We start from the raw sequence: 26,206 nt of genomic DNA, 5'->3' as shown, positions 1-26,206 counted from the left end.
CAACATCAAACTCAAGGGTGAAATATAGGAAGTGTTCCCATTAAAAACAGATGTGCACATGAAAAGATGTTAACCATTAACCATTAGGGAAATGCAACTAAAAGTCACAAGATACTATCTCATACCTACTAGGATGGCTATGATCAAAAAAAAGAAATTATTTAACAAGTGTTAGCAAAGACATGGAGAAATTAGAACCCTTATAGATTGGTGGTGGGAATGTAAAATGGTACAACCACTTTGAATTTGGAAAATAGTCTGGGAGTTCCTCAAAAGGTTAAACAAAGAGTTACATATGAACCGGCACAATTCCACTCCTAGGTATATATACACCCAACGTATGTCGTCATAAAAACTTGTATGAGAAAAAACTTGTATAAGAATGTTCATAGCAGCATTATTAATAATAACCACGGCTTCCCTGGTGGCACAGTGGTTGACAATCTGCCTGCCAATGCAGGGGACACGGGTTCGAGCTCTGATCTGGGAAGATCCCACATGCCGCAGAGCAACTAGGCCCGTGAGCCACAACTACTGAGCCTGCGCATTTGGAGCCTGTGCTCCGCAACGAGAGGCCGCGATGGTGAGAGGCCCGCGCACCGCGATGAAGAGTGGTCCCCGCTTGCCGCAACTAGAGGAAGCCCTCGCACAGAAGCGAAGACCCAACACCGCCAAAAATAAATAAATAAATAAATAAATAAATAAATAAATTAAAAAAAAATAATAATAACCAAAAGGTAGAAACAACCCTAATGTCCATCAACTGACAGATAAATAAAAATGTGGTATATCCATATAATGGAATATTTTTGACAGTAAAAATAAATGAAGTACTGACACATTCTACAAATGGATGAACTTCGATTGAAACACGGATTGAAAACATGATGCTAAGTGAAATAAACCAGTCACAGAGTACAACAGACTGTACGATTCAGTTCATATGAAATGTCCAGAATAGGCAAATCCATAGAGACAGAAAGTAGATTGATGGTTGCCTAGTGCTGAGGCGGTTAGTGGGGAAAGAGGGCTGACTGCTACTGGGAACAGGGTTTCCTTCTCGGGTGATGAAAATGCTTTAACATTGACCGTAGTAGTGGTTGCACAATGATCTACACAATGCTGTGAATATACTAAAAAGCATTGAGTCGTATACTTTTAATGGATGAATTGTATGGTATCTGAATTCTGTCTCAATAAAACTGTTATTAAACCAATGAAAAGCAACACAAGAGTGTTGTTACCACTGTTATTTACTGTTATTTTGCAGGTTCTAGTGAATGCCATTAAACAAGGGGAATGAAGATATAAATATTGGAAAGGAAGAGATAAATTATTACAGAAAATATTCCTGTCTACTCAGAACATCCAAGAGACTTTAGTGAAAAAATTATTAGAACTAGTAAAAGAGTTTGGTAAAGAGGCAGTTATAAAACATACAAATAAAAATTAAGCCATAGGCTACTATCCTTACTATATAAACAGTTTTCATGAATGCATAAGAAATGATGACCACCTGGTATGAAAGTAAACCAATGATGTGAGGACCGTTTATGAAAGAGACAGACTGATGAATAACCATGTGAAAGAATGTGGAGCACTGTAGTAACAAAAGAAGTATTTTTTTAAAACCATAAGCTGGTAGGGTAAGAACACTGCTGTTGAATAACCATTCTTGATACACATAGACATTCACAAGGCCTCAGGAATGATGCAGCCACCCCCCGCATAAATTGTATGCCCCCCAAATATAGTAAATACCTAATTCGTTATTTGCCTCATTAGATCCCTGGAAATTGGGAAGAAGTGGGACAAGACCCTCAAGTACTATTCCCAGAAGGCTGGTTTGGTTCTAAGGGCTCAGAGGAAACTGAGGCAGTGGAATGTGTGGAGTGATGTTTGCCCTTGGAGTCGTCCTGACGATCCTGAGGGGTGTCCATTCAGTCAGCTGTCCCCGCAGGGCTTCCTGGAGCGGTTGAGAAGCCTTGGGCTCTCCAACTGCATCAGCACAACAGCTTCTATGTTAGACTAAAGAATGGAGCACATATGATTCACTCGTCTCTCAGCTGCCTCATGGAAGCAAGTCACCATCCTGATTTGAGGGATGAGGGTTGAGCCAGTGTCTTTTTGTAGACGGTTGATCCTTGGCAGTAGTAAGTAGCATTGCTAAGCACTGCCATCCTTACTAGAATGTTCATCGAGTGTTTGGGGTGGCTCTGCCTTATTGGAGTCGTCGTTGCTGCTTTTTTCGTTTGCCCTGTAGAAACTGTCCTGTCATTTCCTTTACATTTCATATTGAAATGATCCCAATGCACATATTCTTGAAATTACTCTACATTTCAGAGATGTATGCTTGATAAAAGTTGTTTCCAGAAGTCTCCTGTAGCAGTTTGAATTTTAGCTCAGGGGTGAGAATTCCATTTATTAGAAAGATTTTATTATAAATATTAGCATCTTAATTTGGTAGATTTTCTTGGTAAGCATGCAGAACATCTTCTGATACTTTTTGCTCCTACTAGTTTATATGGAAGCAGATAACCTTGGGGCCATTTCTACAACTGAGAAACACATAGGAAAATACATTATTTTTTTAATAGAATGTGATTCATATATAGTTAATGTGTAAACTCAACTTTCATGCGTATGCTTCCTGCCTTAAAATTACATAATTACAGTGAAGTAAAAATGTTGACCTATTTAAAACACAGAAAGGGTATTCTTAAAGAATAGGATCTGTACATGGGGAGGGGGAAGGGTAAGCTGGGACGAAGTGAGAGAGTGGCATGGACATATATACACTACCAAATGTAGAATAGATAGCTAGTGGGAAGCAGCCGCATAGCACAGGGAGATCAGCTCGGTGCTTTGTGACCACCTAGAGGGGTGGGATAGGGAGGGGGGGAGAGAGATGCAAGAGGGAGGGGATATGGGGATATATGTATATATATAGCTGATTCACTTTGTTAAACAACACAAACTAACACAACATTGTAAAGCAATTATACTCCAATAAAGATCTTAAAAAAAAAATAGGGTCTATAACTCTTTTGTGGTACATTTAAGGTTATATTTAAGGAATTGGTGAATTTTTATCTTTTGATATACAGAATCATTGTGAGATCTAATTAAGAGGGCAAGTTTTGGTTTTTATTATTGGGAGAATTTTCAAAATCATATTTGGATTAAGTTCGAGATTACTTACTGATTGTTTTTTGTGAATAGCTTTTTTGCTCTACTATAACCCTGTCACATTGATTTCTCTAGGTTGAAAATGTCCGCTTGGTAGATGGAATATCTTCTAAAAAGGCAGCCCTTGGTACTTTGTATTTGACGGCTACTCATGTCATATTTGTGGAAAATGCACCTGACACAAGGAAAGAAACATGGGTATGCATTCCTTATTGTTGGCTTTATGTGTTTTCCATTGTTTTAAGTAACAAGTTTTGACCCTCTATTTTTTTGTTTGTCCTCAGGGTGAGGAGGGTGGGATTTGGCGTTTGGGTGTTCAGAGGACTCTTCTTGGAACGTGGGTTTTTCCTTTTTTCTGTAAAGGGTCACATCCACTTGATCTGTTTACTCATTTTAAGCACTAATTATTTGAACATCATCAAAGATAGACATAGAAATAGCCAGAGCTATAAGTGCTGCGTGTCACAGCTGTCAAGTAGAGATTCAGTAATGTTAGTGTACCAGATACAGCATCTACACAGTGCTTTATTTGCAATCCACTTTATTTGTAGCCTCCTGTAATGCAGGCCATTTAGTCATTTTATTATGTTGTCTGCAGTTTTCTCATAATTTAAAAAAGAAAAAAAAATCTAGGGAACAGTCCCATCATCAGGTATTTCTGCTACATAATAATGAGACCATTAGATAGTTCTTATTTTATATAGCCACCCAACCATGACATTATGACCAGAACCAGAGTCCCTGAGTGGTAGATTTTGCCTTTTCTGTAGTCTGTAGACTTTATCTTTTCAGCAGAAGGTGACAGGCACTACTTAGTGGAGAGGAATTTAAAGAATGAAGTGTTGCCACTGAGGGCTGAGCAGAGAGAGACCCTCCTGAAACGCCAGAGCACTTCAGCATGATTTCCTTTCAAATAAATCTCTTCTGCAGCCTGCCTGACCACCAAGAGCTTCGAGAACAACAATCTCACGTTGCTGTTGAACTTGAGAGCATTCCATGTGGAATTAAGGAGCATGGTGGCACCTCCCAGCGGAGCTGTCTCTAACTTTTGTTGATTGCAAGGCTTATTTTACTAACTTCTCATGACCTTATTTAATTTTAGCTACTCAGTGCATTTCAACATTTGACGGCCCAAATGTTCCCTTACCTGGACCTGTGCAGAATTGTATGCCGAATAGTTTGCTTCATATAATTAGCTTGGATATCAGAAAGCTTGGCATTGAAAAATAAAATGATAAATTCAGACAGTTGGCTCTTACCCCAAACACGTAGGTTCTTGTCATCTGAGTGCAAGCCAGCTGAAGGTCAGGAAGTGTTTCTTGTCTATGTGTGTGGCTCAGAGATCTGTGTTACTTTTTGTCCTGTGTATCTGTTATTTGTGCTTAGTTTACCCACATTAACTTTTGGTGGTAGATTCTTCACAGTCAGATTTCCACCATCGAGAAACAGGCGACAACGGCTACCGGGTGTCCTCTGCTCGTTCGCTGCAAGAACTTTCAGCTCTTACAGCTCGTCATCCCTCAGGAAAGGGACTGCCATGACGTTTACATCTCTCTCCTCCGCCTTGCAAGGCCAGGTAGGGCAGAGCGGCTCGGCATTCAGCGTGGGACCCACTCTTAAGACATTCACAGATTGTGTTGAAGAAATATGGAGAATACTTCATAATTACAGTACTTTAGGAATTATCCCAGCCTTCAGATGAGGCCAAGAAATCTGACTGATAGAGTTCCTTGTCTTTTGAGGGGGGCGGCCTCTGTCTGAGTTACTTACTCTATGAGCTTCTTTCATTATTCGTAGTTTTTATCTTGGAGGGGGTTATAGTTGTGCTTCACTTTCGGGGTGAAATCATCCCAAAGTATGCCCTTCTGATACTGTGGTAGTCAAGCCACCTTGACTGAGCCCTAAGACAAAACCCACAAATTGTTTTGTGTGGAAAACATTGATATCAAACAGGTCTAGTGCAGTTTTCCCTATTTGGGGGCTTTTAAGGTTTGGTTTCTGTTGCTTTTTGATATTAATATGTATTTCCCAAGGTTGGCATAACTAGACCTTTGTTAGCATCAGTGAATGTCCGGGGTATGTATATGTTGATTCACCTAAACAAAACCTCCTTAAGTGTTGTGGGAAGAATGGCTGATTTGAAAAATATATGCTATCAGTTACTCTCTGGTTATATATCCCTCATTTTAGGGTCTTTAGAATTACAGCTTATTATGCTTTAAGTCTAAGAAATTTATAGCTTACTATGCTATAAATGTATGAAAATCTACACAGGTGTTTCTTGTGTATGTGGCTTGTGTAAACTGTGGGGTTCCTTTGTTCAGTGTCTTGGAAGTATACAGTGAAAGGAGGTCATTTGTGTAACAGTAACATCCATGGTAGTGTTTACCCAGAAGTCATTAATAAGGGAGATAGGACGTGCGCTTATAGTTACTTTACTAAATGCTTTTTGATTCAGGACAAGAAGTTTGATTGTAAATTCTTCAGAGCATTTGGTTGGGTCCTCAGATTCTTATGATACGACTGTATTGTCTGTTGAGAGCTAAGAGCTGAAGTTACGTGATGGGAATGTCAGAATCTGATCATTTTGTCTTGACTTTGCTCCCCTTTCACGTCAGCCCGTTGAGGCTTTTTCATCTCAGTGTGTTGAAAAGAACTGCCGAGTTAGCCAGAAAAGCAGTTGAACTTTTTGGAGGGCGCACTATAATTGGAACAGAAGTTCTGGGAAGATGTACGTGAGGTTGCATGCAGCAGAGAATGCGAGGGGAATTGCGCGCCAGCAGTTTCTGTGTCACTGATTAATGGATGTACCGGGTGATAAATGTGCTCTGACCGGATTAATGGGAATTAGGAATAGCCCAGAGAACTGGGAAAGGGCTGAGGCACTGGAAGAGCAGATCACAGTGGCGGTGAGGGCTCTGGCCCCAGATGACAGTGAGTGCCCAGATTCACATTGCGAGGGTCCCCAGGGAGGAACATCACTGTGTTCCCCTGCTTTTAAAAATATACACTTTTTCTTAAAGATGAAGTTTTGGGAGTTCAGTATTAGCTGTAGCCAGAGACCAAAGAAAGAAATTATAGTCATTAATTGAATTAAAGCCATTACCGTAGAAGATTTTTTTAAAAGCCGCCAGCATCGTGAAACATTGGAATTAGAAATGCCGGTTTACATAAAACATAGTACTTTAATAAGTATGGAAAGAGGAAATAGAATCCAAGCAGCTTCACAGTTTAATGCTAAAGGCAGTGCTAAAATTAGGGCATATTACAGCCTGTCACCTTGGAAGCAGGGTGTTGAATCTGGGTGGAGGTGAGGCAAGGTGGAGGGAGTTTCCACCAGGGGTGGGGTGGCTTCTCAGACCATCCCAGGACCTTTTACAAATTACACCTTTGCACTCCTCAAGGTATTTCAGAAGAGGGGTGTGTCTGTGTGTGTGTGTGTGTGTGTGTGTGTGTGTGTGTGTGTGTGTTTGGTGGGGAAATGACTTTGAATTCCAGCAACACAATATCCATCTCTGGGGTTATTGTGGTTGGTCACCAACACAAATCATGTGTTTTCACCTCCCCTTATGGGCACAGCTAAGGTCCTATAGAGGACACTTTTTTTTTTTTAACAAAAGAAGAAATGTTTGGGAGTCCATTTCAGTCAAGGCCTATGAAGGAGATAGCTTCAAAGCTCTTGAGAGTCTGTCTTCACTGAATTACGATTTCTGGGATAAGGGTAAATCAAATGACTAAAAAATTTGTCTAGATTTTATTGGTTTGTCTTTCATATGAATTCAGATTGGTCAGAATTTGGTCATGGACTCTGAAAGATCCCAGCAAAAAAATAACGTAGCCAAATCCAGTAAGCTCTTTAATTCTTCATAAAGAAATAAGTTAAAATAGGGCTGTGGACCAAATGAGAAAATAAATTAATGCTGTAGATCTGATGTACTAATAAGGTTATACATTTTTCTGATTTGAAGACCCCTGTTTCTCAGAGGGCTTCCATTTTTCCCATGTTCTTTCTTTTCTCCTCCCTCTAATTAGCCTCCTGCTATTTATTTTTTTGTTATCAATTATCTTTTCCTTTGTAATGTTCTTGGGCCCTTTAATATTTAAGCCATCTCTTTTGTTTATTTTCCCATTTTTTATTAAATTGCAGTATTTTTTCAGCCCATCTTAGTCCCTAATTCTTCAGCATGTTTACTATGATTTTTAAAAATCTCAGGATTGGGCTTCCCTGGTGGTGCAGTGGTTAAGAATCTGCCTGCCAATGCAGGGGACACGGGTTCGAGCCCTGGTCTGGGAAGATCCCACATGTCGCAGAGCAACTAAGCCCGTGAGCCACAACTACTGAGCCTGTGCGTCTGGAGCCTGTGCTCCGCAACAAGAGAGGCCGCGATAGTGAGAGGCCCGTGCACCGCGATGAAGAGTGGCCCCCGCTTGCCGCAACTAGAGAAAGCTCTCGCACAGAAACGAAGACCCAACACAGCCAAAAATAAATAAATAAATTTATTAAAAAAAAAAAAAAACTCAGGATTGATATAGTCTAATTTGCTTAATTTAACTTTTTACTGTTCTTATCTAAGTGCCACTCAAGCAATTTTTACAGTAACAATTTCCTTTTTATTGATGATACTAATCTCTGGGTCCAGTAGCCCTTTATTCCTAAGTGTTAACTTCCACAATCCTGACATTTAATTCGAGCACTTGTTTGTTCAAAATAGACAAGAAAGTTCTCATTTTTTTTTAATATGCAAAATCCAATTAATAGCTGTGTTATCTTCTCACCCTTCTTTAAATGGTTTTTCAACTACGTTTATTTTCAGTTGCCTGAATTCATTAGGGCATGTAGAGCAATTTAACTTTCCTTACTTTGGGTTCTAAAACCTCTGTGTCCTTCCAGTGACTGCTGGTGACTTTTCCCTTTCCTACCTCATCCTTCACATTGTGCTGATGCTAATTCACGTTTGTGTTTCCTTTCGATTTTTAAAAAATTTGCATAACAATCAATAATGTAATTGTATTATTCAGGTTTTACACTGGTTGTTACAAGTTTCCTTTCGATTTTTAAAGTACTTTTGATTTTAGTATAAATTACCTTCTGTTTTTCCCAGTTAGTCAATAATAAGAGAGAATGCCCCCATGTTTGTTTTTTTCTGTTTTCCTAACTGCTTTGTTCTGCCCAAAGGCTCTCTTATTTTGGTGGAATGAACACCCTTTCCTTTCTTATGGGAGGAAGGGGCAGAGGTTAGATGCCGAGACAAGGCCATTTGTAGGCTTGGTGCTTCCAGGTTGAAAGAGTTTCCACTTGATGGCCCATATCTTCTCCAGGAGTAGAAAGTGGGATTATCTGAGCGGGAAGGAGTTGATGAGAGCAGTAGGTATCCAATCGATTGCAGCCACACATGCTTCCCTGTGTTAAGGCGTGTGCTGAGCAATCATGCTAAAATAAGATAAAGTCAGTCCCATCTGTGTGCCTCTGTGCTTGCGTGGAGCTCATGCCGTCTACTTAGTCCTGAAACACTGACTTGGCCTTCTTAGAACCATAGACAAAATGCTACTCATTCTTAGTTTAATGTAGTATTTGAGAAATTGCCATTTTTCTTTCTAAATAGAAGTCTGCCGTTGTTTAGCAATTATATGATTTAGGTAGGTAAATAAAGTAAGTGCTAGAATGATTTCCACATAAGCTTTTCTGAAAATTTTTTTAATTAGAGGTGCACATTCAGTTTACTCCCCCCGTCCAAAGGCATGCTGAGGGTTTGCTTCTTGTTGGAGGAGCTCTTGTGCCCTCCTAGTCATGAGGCCCCAAGGGGCGAAGCCTTCAATGCATCCCCTGTTGAAGGTGCCAGGCCACGAGCAGCAAAAGGCATTTTATGTTGGATGTGATGGCCTAGACTTTGCGATGTGAAAAGCCAGTGGAGTATTTAACGTGTTTGTTTTAAGAGTGGGAGGAAAATCAGGGATTTGGCCTTCCCAAAGCACGTAAGTATTTTCTCTCAGTTCAGATTCTGTAAAGACCGGAGATTTCTCAAAGCCCTACTTTGGTTGTTGTTGGTTTTAATTTACCTACCTTACTTATCTTAATAATGTTGATTACTAAACATTCTGCTATGTATTTTGCAAGAGATGGAGATGAGGGAACAAAACATTATGAATGGGAAATATTCAGTAAAATTTACATCTTTGTTAATGGTATTTTTTAATTTCTCAGAGTAGGCAGTTCTTAGCTGAGGGCTTCTTCTGGGCTGGCTTCTGGGTAAGAAGCTTGCCCACATTAACAAGACTGAGCTTTGACTGACAAAAATGTGTTTCTCTGCCCGCATGTAGAATTTTAGGTAAATTGGGCCAAAGGTATGGTTGATCACCCTTTTCCTTAAAAATAACTGAAAGAGAAAATTTCATTATTTCAGTGGCAATCCATTCTGATGTCTCCTAATTCAAGAGTGATCTTCTTAATGTCGGTGACAAGTTATTCTTGCATTAATTTATGTGCAGTTTCCTCACCTCCTCCCAATGACAGCAAGAATGAGCCCATACCTAGAAAACTATCAGTAGTCATAGAATGGTTTTCTTCTTCTACCTTTAAACCTATTTGTAGGCATTTAACAAATGGAATTTAACTTCCATTATTACCCCATCTTCCTTAGATCTTCTTTCACTGAAGGAACTGAGGCTTTCTCAAGAAATTCTTTTGGCATCTTAAACAAATTGCATTTGTGGTTAACATTATGATATCAGAAGCCTGAGTCATGAAAATGGTACTTAGAGATGGAAAACATATGTCGGTGTCGAGCCGACCGTTCCCAGAACAGGATGTCAATTTTATATGCTGTCTGCTCAATTGGCTAAGATGACAAGAAACCGTTTTTACTGGAAGTGTCTGTGCTGTGTGTGTGTGTGTGTGTGTGTGTGTGTGTGCATGTACCTGTATGTGTGCATTTTCTTTGTTGAAATCTCAGTATGCTCAATTTTCAAATTTAGAAATATAACATCGAGAGAGACTGAAATAGACATAGCTTATCTCACTGATAAACCCCAGTCTTCTTGCTTCTTTTTTACAAGAAAGAGTGCATGTCTAATTCAAAAGTCTGGTACTTAAAATATGACCCTTATCTTATCATCCTTGTAGATGAGTCATTTCAGTAGTAATCAAAAGAAGCTGGAAACTTGAGTTTTGACCTTAGGCTGCCTGTGTATTTTTGCGGCCTTTTGCTGGCGGTGAGATGCTTTGTTGGACCTCCAGACACACATTTAGGAGCATTAAAGTGTCCACGCTGAATGCCATTGACAGATGAAGGAACAAATGGGATGATCTAAGAAAACTGTAAGGAGAAAGAATTCTGTTGAAAAAAAAAAAAAGATTAGGGGGATGGTTGGAAAGAAAATATACAAAAGCGGCCCATCTGGGGAGAAGAGAGAAGGGTCTGCCTTGTGGGGGGGGCAGAGTGCCTGGTGGTGAAAGCCAGACTCCCTACCTCCTAGCTGTGTGACCCTGGGGACGCTGCAAAACATCCCTTTGCCTCGGATTTCTCATCTGTGCAAGGAGACCTGTCATCATGCTTACTAGATGGATCAGTACATTTAATCAGAACAGAATCTGGAATGAAACAAGGGTTCACTGAGTATCAACCATGATTTATTCTCACCAGAAATGCTTTGATTTGCACTGTCCAGTAGGTAGCTCCTATCCACACGGGGCTATCGAGGGCTTAAAATGTGGCTGGTCTGAACCAGGATGTGCTGTTTGGTGAGAAATACACATGGAATTTCAAAGACAGTACAAAGCAAAATGTATAAAATATTAATAAGTTTTGTATTCCGTATATGTTGAACGATATTTTGGGTATACTGGGCTAAATAAAATATTTTGTGAAAATTGATTTCACTTTCTTTTTACGATTTTAATGTGGCCACAAGGACATTTTACATGACATACGTGGCTTACACTGTATTTCTGTTGGACAGCGCTGGCCTAGTTGCTTCCCTCAATGTGGCAAGGCCAGAGCAAGAAAACCAAATCCTTGATCTTGCTGGGGATAGCTGTCGGGCCTGGCCTCACAAGCATAAAAGGTGATGCATGAAGTCAGAGATACCCTGGCACAACTGAAAGAAGTCTGTCCTCACACATCCTTCAACTTGCGCCTCATGAACAGGGTGCCATGTACTATGAATGGATATTTTTTAATGAATCCTGTAAATACTGTATGAATAGTACAATTATGACATTTATGTAGTTGTTAAAAGTTCAGGTGTTTCAAGTGCAAACATTTAAATGTATTCCACAGTTTTTTCAACTGTTTTGTCATTTAACACTTTAAGCATCAGAACGTGGCAGTGGCCTGACCTCTGTGTATCTCTGAGAGGCCATCCCAAATTTGAGCTCGACATACATAAACAAATTTGAGTTCTGGTTTTCTAAGGAATATATATGTTCTTTTTTTAAAAAATTGAACTATTGTCAATTTACAATATTGTGTTAGTTTCAGGAGTTCAGCAAAGTTATGCATATATATTCTTTTTCAGATTCTTTTCCATTATAGCTTACTACAAGATATTGAGTATGGTTCCCCGTGCTATGCAGTAAATCCTTATTGTTTATTTTATATATAGTGGTGTGTATCTGTTAATCCCATACTCCTAATTTCTGCACCCCCCCTTCACCTTTGGTAACCATAAGTTTGTTTTCTATGTCTGTTTCTGTTTAGAAATAAGTTAATTTGTATTATTTTTTAGAATTCACATAAAAGTGATATCATATATTTGTCTTTCTCTATCTGACTTACTTCACTTAGTATGGTAATCTCTAGGTCCATCCATGTTGCTGCAAATGGCAATATTTCATTCTTTCTTATGGCTGAGTAATACTCTATTTTTTATATATATATAAATATAACACATATATTCTTAATTACTTTTTAATCTCCATATTTTATGTGGTCTGAAAATATATTCACTTTCAAAAGCAACTCAAAAAAAAAAAACAAGATGGGGAAGGCCATGCTCCTGAAAGAAAAGAAGTTCTTGCAAAGTTGAGTTCAGTTGTCCTGAGGTCTTGTCGTTGTTGGGAAGAGGTGGGTGAACCCACCTCAGAGACAGGGTACCCTGGGTACCCCTGGGAGAGCCCTGAGGGGTGAGGAGCTAGTCTGGCCTCTCCAGCCAAGACAGAATGCATTTGGGAAAATTTGATTCTGGCTTTGACTTGGCTTGATTTGGCTTTATTCTCCCCTTTTCTTTTTTTGCAGTGAAATATGAGGAGTTATACTGCTTTTCATTCAACCCCAAGCTGGATAGAGAAGAAAGGGAACAAGGCTGGATGCTGATCGATCTCAGTGAAGAATACAAGCGAATGGGCCTCCCTAATAATTATTGGCAGCTCAGCGACGTGAATAGAGATTACAGAGTGAGTGGAGGCATTTGGTGAAATGCAGATACTTAATCCAAATGAAACCATGATTTCACATAGTTTAGCATGACTTCTGTTTGATCTCCTTCAATTTTGATAGCTCTTTGTGGGTACAGATGTGTGGATTTCCAAGTCTCCCTTGGTTATTGCCGGCTCTGTTTCCTACTTGCACCTAGAATCAGAAAGTTTGAACAGGGCCACCTCAGAGACCATCCCCTGGAACGGATGAGGGAGTGGAAACCCGGAGAGGCCCAGCGGTGGGCCTCAGGGCCAGCACCTCCCTTCTCCCAGCCAGTCTTTTTATAGCTCAGTGAGTGACGGCTGGGGAGTCACAGAGGCTCTGCTGGCAGCTTGGCACGAGCTCCTTTCTGTGCTCACTGAACTCTTGATTGGTACACAAGGTCACCAAGAGCCTTCCCTAGAGAAATGAGGAGAAATATGTCTGCACTTACAGAAGGGAATGGGCGATGCAGGGAAACAGGAGGGGCAGAGCGAATTCCATATTCTCCCTGAGGGTGGGCTTACGAATCAGTGTTGGCTTCCCTGTTAATTTTTAAAGTGTTTTCAGTAGTAAAAGTACGTAAGAACATTGCAGAGAATTTACAAAAGAGAAAAGAGCCGGAATCCCATTGCCCTAACATTTTTCTAGAAGGTTTTAAATTTTTTCTTAATTTTTTTCTCATCTGCATAGTTCAATAACTTTTTTCTTACATGAGTAATGCATTTCATTGTTTACAATTGGAAAATGTCAGGGCAGAGGAGCCATTCAAATATATACAACAAAAGTGGAATCATACTACATATGCCTTGTGTTTTGCTTTTCTTCACATAGCATATTGTGAGTGTTACCCTGTCAATAAATGTATTTTATATCATTTTAAAACATTATATAATATGACATAGTATGGCTATATCATATTCTATCTGTCTGATCTCTAATTTTTAGACATTTAGGTTATTATTATTTTTCACTATTTTAAATAACATAGTGAGAACATTCTGGTAACTGTACCTTTGCCCATGTTAAAAGTCTTTTTTTTAAAGACAGATTCCTAAAGGTGGAATTTGTATGTCAAAAGATTTACTCAAATTTGTGTACATATTATCAAAAAGAACTGCAGAAAGATTGTACCGATTTATATAAATTCTCAACAGTTGTGTAGGAGAATGCTTGAGTGTTTGTACCTTGACCATTAAAGAGTTTATTTCTTAAAAATCTTTTGACAGCTTGATAGTGGGATAAGTGATTTCTCAATTTAATCTTCACACCTTAATCTCTTGAATTGTAGTTTCGTACATGCTGACCATTTATATCTTGTCCACTCTTAATTGACCATTTCTGGCTGCATATTTTGAATCCTGATTACTTTCTTCACCTTACCATATGGATTTTCTATATTGTGACAGTATTCATATCAGTAATTAAATGACTGTGTAACATTCCATCAAATGAATGTACCATAATATACTTAAATATTTCCCTATTATTAGACATTTAGATTACTCATAATTTTTGCCATATGAATAGTTTTGGGAGTAATATCTTTGTTCATCTGATTTTCCCCATATTTTAAATTATTTTCTAAGGATAAATTCCCAGGACCAATTACAAGGCATAAGAGGCTTAAATCTTTTTTTTTTTAGATTTCAAGCAGGCAGGCCATTGATGTTTTTGCTTTTGATCAGTATTTGGTTGTTAATTTCTGTTGCCTTGTATAGCAAGCAGTATATGTGACCTGTAAGATTTGAACTTTGGGGATTTTTTGAAGATTTATGTCTTCATAAAACACCCAATATTTGATTAATTATCAATATTTGATTTTATCAATGTTTTGAGTCTGGAAAAAATGTATATTCTCTGTTATTTGGGTACAAAATTCTGTCTCCTTCTAAATTAAGTTTCTTATGTTATTTTGGTCCCTTTGTTCACTTGATTTCTGACAGAGGTATGTAAAAATTTCCCATTATGATTATTGATTGGACATTTTCTCCTTACATTTCTAAAGTGTTTGCAGTATATATTTTTGAAGTTATGTTGTCCAGCACATAATGGTTTAAGACATCTGCTTGGTGTGCTTTTTATCAACTTAAAATATCCCTTTTTCCTGTGAATGCTTTGAATTCTATTTTGTATTATTATGTTTCTACTGTTTTCTTCTTTTTGTCAGAATTTGCCTGGTAGAGCTCAACTTATCCCGTTACTTTCAGTGATCCTATATGAATGTTTTGTCCTTTTAAAAAATATCTAACAGTGGGAATTCCCTGATGGTCCAGTGGTTAGGACTTGGCGCTTTAACTGCTGAGGCCCAGGTTCAATCCCTGGTCAGGGAACTAAGATCCCGCATGCTGCAGGAAAATAATAATAATAATAATTATTAAAAATAATAATAATCTAACAGTAGTTATCTTTGGGTTGTGAGGTGGAATGTTTTGTTTTTTCTCAAATTAGGTATGGTTAGATTTTGATTTTGCAGTAACTGATATCTATGACATTGTTCTAGATACTATGCTTTGTGGTTTTACTAGTCATGTTTTTCCCCTTTTCATATCTACAGCTAGATAGTTTTTTTCTTGTATTTGCCTGTAATAATTTTGGAAATATACATCTTATTGCTTTCTTCCATTGATTATTCTTCATTTTAAAACAGCTGTTTATTTATTATGCCACTCTTCCAACATACACAAAACTTTGAAAAATAATGAAATGAACAGCAGGGACCTGCATACTATGTAAGAACAAACATGGCCAATGCTGTTAAACCTCCTTAATATTCCCTCCAAATCACTTCCTGCTCCAGGGTCACTGACTGCAGTTTGGTGGTGTCACTCCTTTCTATTTATAACGTTTCTACGTTTGTAAGTAGCAGCATGTAGTATTTTTTCGTGCTTTTTTTTACACTTTCTGTATGCGGTATCATGCTGAATGTTGCTTACTGAAACTTGACTTTTCACTCAAGTTGTATTTGTGAGATTCATTGCATTTAACAAACACCTGTATAATAGTTACCACATGCCAGGCTGTGTTCTAGAAACTTAACAAATGTCAGCAGTCCTGTGTGGTAGGTGTTGTTATTATCCCTGCTTTCAAATGGAGAAACTCAGGCAGAGACAGATTAAGTAACTGTCCAAGATGTAAAGAAGTTAGTAACTGTTGAAACCTATAGCTCTTGTTTACTCATTCTTCACTATTGTATTATACTCCATTTTACAAATATACCATAGTTTAAACTTTTATTTATTCTTTTTCTTTTATTTCTCTCTTTTGTTTTACCATCTCAAATAAAGCCGTTATCTGGGTTATATATGACTCATAGTACATTTTGAGTTTCTACCTAGGAGTAGAATTTCTGAGTTAGAGGGTATGTGGATTTTAGCCTTACTAGATCTTGCCAGATTCTTTTTTTTTTTTAAGATTTTTTTTTTTTGATGTGGACCATTTTTAAAGTCTTTATTGAATATGTTACAATATTGCTTCCATTGTATGTTTTGGTCCTTTGGCCACGAAGCGTGTGGGATCCTAGCTCTCTGACCAGGGATTGAACCTGGTCTCCCCACATTGGAAGGCGGAGTCTTAAGCACGGGACCGCCAGGGAAGTCCCATTATTGCCAGATTCTTTTCCAAAGTGTTTGCATGGACTTACACATCTAAGATATGATTTCTCATTACACATCTAAGATATGATTTCTCATTACCGCACAGACTTACCAACAGTTGGTATTTACAGTGTTTGGCGGTATCCCTACTTATTGACCCAACAGTCTTCTGGGAATTTCTTCTAAAGAGTTAGCATAAACGCACAGTGACGTACACAGTTATTTATTGTAGCATTGTTTATCAAAGCATGTATTAGAAGAAACCCAAATTTCTTTAATAGAGGACCAGTTAAATAATTTTGGGTCTATTCGTATAATTAAATTAGTGTGTAGCCATTAAAAACATGTAGAGTATTTCCATGTACTGATAAGGAAGGATCGCTAAAGTATATTGCTAGGTTCAAAAAAGCAAGGCACAGTATCGTGAATATAGTGTGATACCTTTTATTTTAAAAAAGAGGGAGAAAAATAAGACTTGTTCATATGGATGTGTAATTGCCCCAAAGTGATAACCTAGAAAGTAGGTGGGAATGTGATGAATAGAACACAAGGATGAGGATGTGCACCTTTTTGTATTGTTTTATTTTTATAACCATGTGAATTTATTAACTAATCAAAAAGTTAAATTTGAGAAAATGCCAGTTGAATTGGTGTGAAATGGATCTCGGTGTGGTTTTCTTTACATTGCCCTGTTGTCATTTATAGCTGTTGCAAACATCTCCTCTTAGGAGATATTTATGTACTGTGCCCAGAGTATCTTTTAATCCTCAGAAGTTTTGAGCTGTCAGTGTTTCCTATTTTGTTTCATGGTTTTAGCATATTGTTTAAGAAAAAATCCTGGCCTATTCGCTAACCTTTGTCCCAATTTACACTGTATAATTTCCATAGTTACATTTTCACTAATTATGATTATTATAGCTTTATAGTAAATCTTGATATTCTACAAGTCAGGTCCTTCCACATCCTTCTTCTGGATATATTGAATGTACAGATTATTTGGGATAGAATGGCCACTTTCATGATACTGAATTTTCTTTGTAATTACTTTTAAATCTAACAATCATAATCTTACACTGTGAGTGGACATTTGGGTCCTTTTTGTCTCAATCATTATAAAGTATCTGGCTAATGTAATAGTTTGTTCCAATGCTAAAGCCAACCTTTGCAGTGAATTTTTAGCCTTGAAATTGAAAGGCAGGAAAATCCTAGTTTAGTAAAGAAAATTGGATATCCTTTTAAAATTTAAAAAAAATATGACACACCCTTGGGTGAGGAAGAAAATGACGCTAAGGCACGTCTTGTGGAATAATATTTTCTTGAAAACACAGGTTCTTGTTATTTTTGACGAGGTTTCCTTCTAGACTTAACACCACAAACATGACTCACATTTAGTCACTTAAGTCCTATAGTATAGAGACTGCAAAACATGAGTTACTCAGCATTTTTTTCCCAGAAGTAGTATACAGCAAACCCAAACTAACAATCAACAAACTGTGTTGAAACAGAAAAGGTGAAAACCTAGGGGATTTTCTGATTTTACAAATATCATTGAAATAGGGAGAAAGATGATGAACCCTCACTTGTTACCAGTTAAAAAATATAATAAAAGTTGGTTCTATCAAAATATTTCTGACTGTTAGTCCATTGGGAAGATTATGTCATCCTCCGTTACTTTTGCTTTTAACCTCATGGTTGAGAAAAACCTCTACTTTTTCCTCCCTTCTTTTTTTTTTTTTTTTTTTAATTTTTATTTATTTATTTACTTATGGCTGTGTTGGGTCTTCGTTTCTGTGCGAGGGCTTTCTCTAGTTGCGGCGAGCGGGGGCCATTCTTCATCGCGGTGCGCGGGCCTCTCACTATCGCGGCCTCTCTTGTTGCGGAGCACAAGTTCCAGACGCGCAGGCTCAGTAGTTGTGGCTCACGGGCCCAGCCGCTCCGCGGCATGTGGGATCTTCCCAGACCAGGGCTCGAACCCGTGCGCCACCAGGGAAGCCCTCCTCCCTTCTTTTATAAGAGTTATTTCTTTCTTTTCACAAGTTATTTGATGTAAGTGGGGCTAGTGATGTCATCTGATGGAGAAGAAGCTTTTGTCCATGGTGGAAATAACACCATACATAGCGCATAGAGACTTAGGTTCCAGAACCGGCGCTGCCCTTTTCTCTCCATGTGGTCTTGGGCAGGCTAATTATTATTATCATCACCACCTCTATCAGCACTGCTACTATCCCTGTTTATAAGACACTTGCTTCTGGTAATCTAACTCTCTAAGCTAAGATTTCCCTTCTGTAATCTAACTCTTAAAATTGTCTTTCTTTAAATAAAATAATTGGCATTCATTACTAGGTTAAAATTTTAATCTATTTCTCTTGGAATAAAATTGAAAGTATAACCCAAACCAGTAATTTTTAAAAATCTTATTTATTTCAGTTCTCTACAGCTATAGTTTATATATTATGTATTATTTTATGTATATATAAATCATTTCATGCTGCTCATACCCCTTTTCTTCTCCCCATTACATCATAAATTCCTTGAAATAAATTTTAGGTCTTAAATGTTGAAGAAGACCGTTGTCTTTATAGATATATCTCAGTTCCTGACAACTAAGCCTCACCCTAAAGTGCTCAACTGAGTGATGGGTCCTCAATAAATACAGAGCCTTGGCTGGCCCTCAGATGGATACTATTCTGCAGTGGTAAATACATGTATTGGGAGGTTGTAACCAGGGCAACAGAGATCAAAGATTCCTGGGAATGTGAACTCCTTGAGACCAGTAAATCTTTTGTTATTCATCACTGCTCTAGCACCTAACTTAATGCCTGACACATAATAAAGATTCAGTAAAAATTTGTTGATAGACACCAGTATTCTATGATAATCATCACACTTCTAAGAAACTAGAACTTAATGATTCCAGCCACTAAAGAGAAAGGATTATGTAACATGATAGAGGTGCTAATTGTCACTACAACAGCAATTGTATTACAATGTACAAATGTATCAAATTAATATGTTTTACACTTTATACAGTGTTATATGTTAAATATATTTCAGTTAAAAAAAAAAAACAACTTGTTGAATGAATGAAAAAATTACCAAAAAAGATTCCTCTTGGCCAGGCGAAGCTAGACATGCAGGCACTCCAGGCAGGCTTATTTAGCAGAGGACAAAGAAAATTGTTCCCTTATTAATTAAAAAAAAATTACGCAGGAATTGTCTTAACTTAATCCACTTCAGTTGGCTAAGGTTTCGGAATCTGGTGGCATAAATTGCACTGCGCTGTGCATTATTTGTTGTCAGAATTTTAACAACTGTGTGAGCTTGCTGCAAAAGTGATAGCCATCAGTGCTCTCCAGGATTGTTGTTTTAATTTCCGCTGCAAAGTGCCGTCTACTTTCAGGAAAGCAGGATGAATTTACTTTTGTCCAGCTTGGTTAAGAAGTGGTATCTTGAAACTCCGTTAACTAGCGCTGTGAGTTTATTTCCCGAAACACTGATTCTTGGCGTCTCTGGGGGTGCAGGAGTCCCGGTACTGGTGACATTCTGTTCCCTGCAGGGAGGCCGTGGAAGCTGGTGTAGCCTGACCGCCTTGGACGGGGCTCAGGTTGTTGAGCTCCTGGCCCTCGCGCAGGCCAGCCCCGCAGCTGTACGTTTCCTGCTCTGTGGAGAGGGAGAGCCGTGGAGCTCTGAGAGGGTGGGGGGGTCTTCCCTGCTCTCCATGGGCAGAGGAAGGACCCTGAGTGGATAGAGCACATTTAGGTCCTTGAGTCGGTTGGGGCTGAGGGTATCAGGGAGAGTGGGCTCTGAGCGTTTACTCTCTTGGCCCCATACCAGGGAGGGTGCACATGGGGCCGTGACTGAGCCAAGTTGGGCACCTTTGACCTTGGGAGGCCGTACATGGACACGGCATTTACCATCCCACTTAACTCTGTGCTATTCAGACAGGCCAAGGGCCTATGCAGTAAACATGTTGGGAAATCTCAGCCATGACTTAATTATTCTTATTTCATTTAATCATAAATAACTTTGTGATTCCTTAGTGCTGTTAAAGAAAGTAGGTAATTCCCAACTTACTGAAAACCTACCAATGTCCTTTTTAAAACTGCTATTTTAAGAAAACGTTGTTAAGTCTGGTGCAATGACTACATGTCTCTTGAACTCAGACGCGCAGGTGTGGTCCGTGTAGTAATGTTCTGGCTGCCTGACTCTAGAGAGGTCCTGACACCAGATTTGCAGGGAAGCAAGTGTAGTGTCTGTGGGCAGTAATTCCAGTAAAATCTCAGGTTCCAAGTAGGTTGGACCATCTGTTCTTGGTCTGGGATTTTTGTCTCAGTGCCAGAGCCCACGTTGACGTCTTTGGTAATCTTTCCTAAAATGCCTTTGGGGAAATGCTTTGGGCCTGGGAACGTCACTTCTGTGGCCCATCTGTCTCCTGCTCAATGTGGTGCCCAGGCTGGAAGCAGACAAGGTAGGCAGGAGGGCAGGCGAGGGAGGCGTCGTCACAGAACAACTGATGTGAGCTTTGTGACGGGTTCTCGTGCCCTTCGGTCCCGTGGTTCAGAGTGGTCAGGGCGGGCGGGATGGTTAGAGGACGTGCAGACACACATTTCCCCTGCTGCTATACCTGCTTGAGGACTCTTCTTGAAGCGCCCCAGAAGGTGCTTGACTTCTAGGAAATAAACAAAGGTCAGGAACTGCCATCTAAACGGTCCTCGTGTTGCAAAAGGATGGATTGGCTGCCATCAAAGAAATATATGTGTCGAGCAACAAGTCGACTACTATTACTGTTGCCACCATTCCCACTTCTGTCAGAATTAATGGTTGATGAAGAGCCTTGTCACGGGTGTCCTTGTATCAGCCCCGGGGGATGTCACTTCTGTTCCGTGTCACTTTTAGAGAATAGCAAGTGCTCAGTAGTTTGACTTCTTGAAGGTCATGAAGTTGGCAAGTTGGAGCTAGGATTTAAACCCCTGATTTCTGATAGAATTGCCAGACCATTCCAAGGCGCCAGAGCTTCCACTGGGGGAATCACGGCCAGGGATGCACAGAAAGGGTAAATCATTTCTTACCCCTTCGGACATCGTCACGTAAGAAACAAAAGGTTGTTATAATGTGTGGTGAAGGGGGGGAGCGCAGGGGAGAGGAATTGGGTCGGCCCCTGAAGAGTGGGTGGGCTTTGGGAAGATGTCCGGGGAGGGTGTTGGCTTGACTGTCACCTCAGATAGGAGCGCACAGAGGGTGTGCCAGGGACAGAAAGGTGCCCTGAGGAGGTCACCACTGGTGCTGGCATTTTAGGACATTGTCTTCCAGTGTCAGGCTATCTTAAACAGGCAGCTAAGGTTTTCTCAGTTGCCAGGATGCAGAATTGCAGTTTGTCCCTTTTCGATGGAAGAAATGCTCGTTTGTCACTGTCTTACCTCCCACAAAGAGCCCTTGGAGAGAAGGGGCAACGCCTGAGGGCAGGATGTTAAAGAGTGTCCTGCTTTGCTTCACTGTGATTTCTTAGCACCAGCGCTTCATTTCTCTGAAGTGGCTCTGTTAACTTGGTTAAGAAAACTTAAATATGCAACCTGTAAGCCCAGTGAAATGGAATTTCTGGTGGCAGTTTGCAAAGCATGACTAGATTGCCTAAAATATCCCCTTGTGCTTTCCACAACAGGTTTGTGATTCTTACCCTACTCAACTGTACGTTCCCAAGTCGGCCACGGCACACATCATAGTGGGGAGTTCCAAATTCCGGAGCAGACGGCGATTTCCTGCCCTTTCTTACTACTATAAAGATAACCACGTAAGTCTCAAGGCATGCTTTTGTTTCATGCTTTGCTTTCCTTCTTTTATCATAAACAGGCCTTTTCTAGGGGCTTCTGCTGTGTGTGGGGGTTTGAATTCTTTTTAAAGTATGTGGATATTGCTGTGTGTGTGGTACGACATGACACAACACAACTGTGCTTAAACCCTTATCTCCTGTAGAAGTTGACCTTCCATGTTTATTTGACAATAAAGGAATGGGAAAGAGTCACAACACACCTAACCTTAATCGTCTGAGTGAGCGCCGTCCTCTCTTCTAACTGGTCACCTTGGGAGGCTCTGTACTGAAGAGCCTTCGGAATGCCTATTTTAGAAAAGCCCCTAAAAGCCGTGGCACGTTCTTTTTCCTTCTTTTTTTAAATGGAACATAAATATGTTTTCTCTGTATCTTCAGTATAAGAAATCTTTCTTTATGGAGAGTGAGTTTCATTTTTTAAAATAATATTGGTAAAAGCTAGAATTAGGTTTGTCTGCAACTAAGAGAGACCATAAGTAACCGTGGCTTAAATAGGGTAGAATTTTATTTTCTCTCACATAAAACTTCCCAGGTCGGCAGTCAGAGCCTGGTGTCCTGGTTCTGCTCTACTCAACCCTCAGGGACCCGAGCTCCTTGCACCTTTTTGCTCTCCCAGCCCTGGGGTGTCGCCCTCATCACGTGGTGTGAGAGGTGACTTTAGTACCAGCCGTGACCTCCACGCGGCAGCAGGTGGAAGGGGGCCCCGTGGTGCCCTCACTGCTTTCGGAGGAAGGCTCCCGAAACTGCCATGTGACAGTACTGCTCTCATCCTATTGATCAGAACTGCACAGGGCAGGTGGGAAAAGACAGTCCTGTGGGTAACCGTGTAAATCACAGCTAAAAACTGTGATTCCATTTCTGTGGAGGATGAGAAAATAAATTCGGGGAGACAAGAATGATCTTCGTTACCTGCTTTAGAGGTCATGTGACTTTAGCCAGGCGAAAACGTTCAGTTTTCAAGTGAGATAACATAGCCTCATTTGACTTTAATCCCAAACTATAAACAATTGCAACAGATGTGTGTGAGTGTGTGTGCTGTGCGTGCACCTATAGGCAGGGCGTGGGGCAGGACCTATGTCCGCTCTTAAAAGGAGGCTTCCAAGAATACACTGAGCCGTGCCAGCTTGGCCAGAGTAAAGCATATCGCCTTCTGTGGCGCCTACTTTGAAGGGAGATATTCACTCAGCAGTGTAAGGTCTGTTCATTGAAAGGATATAAATGGTCTTATTTTCAGTTACACTCACGGCTCTGAAGTGGCCTAAAGAAGACAGATATTTCATTAATGTCCTGTATTATTTGACTCCAAATATATCTCAGCCTACACAGAGCTGGCCCAATGGTGAGAGGCAAAGGAAGATGTGAATCTCTTTTTTTAAAAAAAAATGATGGGATGAAAAGGGATGTGGAATTTCATGATGTTGTATTTGAATTTAGGATGCCAGTAACATTTACTTTTTTTGTAGCATCCATTGATAAAGAAGTAAGAGAGGAGAGGGAGGGAGAATCTTTTATTGTTGTGTCAGAGGTGGGGATGGACCGGGTGTTTAAAAAGTGAGCTTAATCCTTATCCTACTTCTTTTCCTTCTGTTTTGATTTTCTTGAGAAAAGGGATTTTTTGTCAGTGTGAGTATTATAAAGGGCAAACACGTAATGTCTGAGGATAGGATAGAATTTTTAGCAGTTAGGCCACAGAGGCCAGCTTCTTTGCCTCTTGACGTCGGACCCTCATCACCCCATTCCCGCTCTCGTGCACTGTTCTTTACTGGATCTCCAAGCCCGGAAATGAACTCACACAGCCATCAGTTATAGTTAAAAATAATTGATTTCCTGTACTTAAAATTTTAAAGCAAACAGTACTTTAAGTTTTAGCTCTTCTTACAAGATGAAAATAGAGAAGGTTTCTAAGCATTGCTAAAGTATCTGATTGCCCAGGGAAATACTTCACGTACATGCGTGCCCACTCTCCCACCCCCGCGACCTAAACTCTATGCTGCAGGTAGAATACGATCAAATTTTTGGTTTTGTAACAATGCTCAGGTTTTAATATCCAGGTTAATTATGTAAATGCTTCCATGGTGACCAGGGATTTTTAGAGCGGGAAATAGCATTAGCGAAGGTGGATTTCTGTGGTTCGGTGGGAGACACGGGAAATATCAGTGCAGTATTTCATGCTATTTTTGCTCAGAAAAACCCACACATAAACCAGGCATCTTCCGTGAAAAGTAAACAACTATAAAGTACCTAAGTTTGCAGACCTTTCTTTCTTCCTTTTTGTGATTTTAGACTTTTTAGACTTGAGTATGTATTCCTACCCCAGTAGAACTCAGGCTTGGGAATAAGAATATCACATTTTCTAGTTAAATTCTGTTCCTCACATAGCCCCTTGTTCCCAAGGAGCACTGAAGATTTTGGTGGTGAGATGAGTTGGCCGGTGTTGGGTAGTGGGAATTGGTGATTAGATTAAGAAGAAGCTTGACATGTACCTCATGTCATGAACAGGAAGCCCCGTTGAGACTCGTTTGATATAAATCCCCCCGCTGATGGTACATAATTACCTTTGGACCGGCTTTTATCATACATGGTGTTGTAATCACTTCCTGTTCACCCGTTGGTGGGGTCAGGATTCCTGCCCTAGGGTTACTGGGCTGGCTGAACACATGACATCTGACACTGGACAAATGGGGTTGACAGCAGCTTATTAGTTACATACGGCCACTGCCCAGGGGAGGAAGGCACTGCCAGGCAGGGCTGTAGGAAGGTTGCGCTCAGGAATAGAGTGAACCAGCAGAGATGGTGTGAGACAGGCTTTGTAGTATCAGGAGGATGAGTTGACCCCTGGTTCCCAGGAGAGCATGTGATTGGCTGGTTTGAGTCATTCCAAGGGCGGGCAGGGAACGAAACCCACTACTCGGGGATGAGAAGGAGGTGCATCTGGTCCTTTGGGAGGAGGATTGCTTAGCTGGGGACTTTATCCACGGAAGCAGAGTATGGACGGGAGCTTGCTGCTGGCCGTTTGAGGCCCTCCCAATTTTACCAGCTGTTGGGGGCCGCTCTTAATGTTAATTTCAGGCCTGAAACCACACATGAGTTATATAGAGCCATCCAGAATCCTTCTGGATATCAAACCGTCCAACAGCTTTGTAGATCACAGTTAGAGATGTATCAGTGTCACTTGTGTTTGGAAGCTGCTGTGTCCTTTGTTCTTTCTTACTAAATATTTTAATTATTTTTAAGAAAGCAGTTCTGCTTTAAATCATTAATAGCATGGTATCCCCACATCACAGTGCAAATCTCTGGGAAGCCCAAGTCTGAAAGATTTCCAAAGAGGCAATTTTCCTTAAGAAAAATATAGACCTTCTTGCCCTTCTTTTATAAATAATGTTTATTGAAACTTACTGTGTGTTAGGCATAGTTCTAGGAGTGTTATATACCTCATCACACTCTGTAGTTTTGATATTATTATTATCCCTGTATTAAAGATGAGAAAAACCAAGGTTCAGAGATGATAGGTAAATTACCTAAGATTATATAGGAAGTGAGAACACACCTTGGATTAAAAGCCATTTCTTTTTGAATCCTGCCTCTTAATTCTGTCTCATGCTTCTTGACTTATTTACACACATGGGCGCTATATGATGTTGGTTCAGAATCCAGGTTCAGGAAATATTTTGCTTGGATTCAACTCCTAGCTCTGTGACATTGGGCAAGTTCCTTTACCTCTCTGTGCTGTGGTTGTCTCATCTATAAAATGGAGCAAATAATAAATCTTACCGTACATGGTAGTTGGGAAGATTAAATAAAAATACACAGAGTTCTTCTAATAGTGCCTACCACATAGTAAGCATTCAAAAAATATTGGCTATTTTAATTATCAGTAGCCTTTGTAAATGAGGCTCTCATGACAGTTTACCATTGAGGAGTCTTATCTCTGCTCTCAGGAGGCTGACATCAGTAAGGAATGCTGCCAGGTAATGGTGCAATTCTCTCAACAGTCTGACTCTCTGCGGTGTGTATAGGGTGGACGGAGCACTTAGAGACCACTCACTACTCTTTACAGAGCGGACAGCTCTAGGCCAGCAATCACTGAGTCAGTGACGAATTCTGTTTGGAGCCTGTCTATAGATTATTAAGAGAATGTAACTACAAGATATTAACATGGGGCTTCCCTGGTGGCGCAGTGGTTGGGAATCTGCCTGCCAATGCAG

At 39.9% G+C, this 26,206-nt stretch overlaps 1 protein-coding gene across 1 annotated transcript in view; it reads left to right on the top strand.

Moving 5' to 3' along the window:
• Positions 1 to 26,206, top strand: part of MTMR7 (myotubularin related protein 7) — a 102,200-nt gene that overhangs the window by 41,658 nt on the left and 34,336 nt on the right. Inside the window, 4 exon segments of the mRNA XM_082374788.1 lie at positions 3,265 to 3,387; positions 4,603 to 4,765; positions 12,423 to 12,580; positions 21,837 to 21,965. Of these exon segments, the coding sequence (XP_082230914.1) occupies positions 3,265 to 3,387; positions 4,603 to 4,765; positions 12,423 to 12,580; positions 21,837 to 21,965 (573 nt within the window).

The sequence above is a fragment of the Balaenoptera borealis genome, assembly GCF_965194805.1.
Source record: "Balaenoptera borealis genome assembly, chromosome: 21".
In the NCBI taxonomy this organism is placed as follows: domain Eukaryota; kingdom Metazoa; phylum Chordata; class Mammalia; order Artiodactyla; family Balaenopteridae; genus Balaenoptera; species Balaenoptera borealis.
The sequence above is the reverse complement of the archived record's forward strand: the minus strand, read 5'-3'. Positions and strand labels throughout refer to the sequence as shown.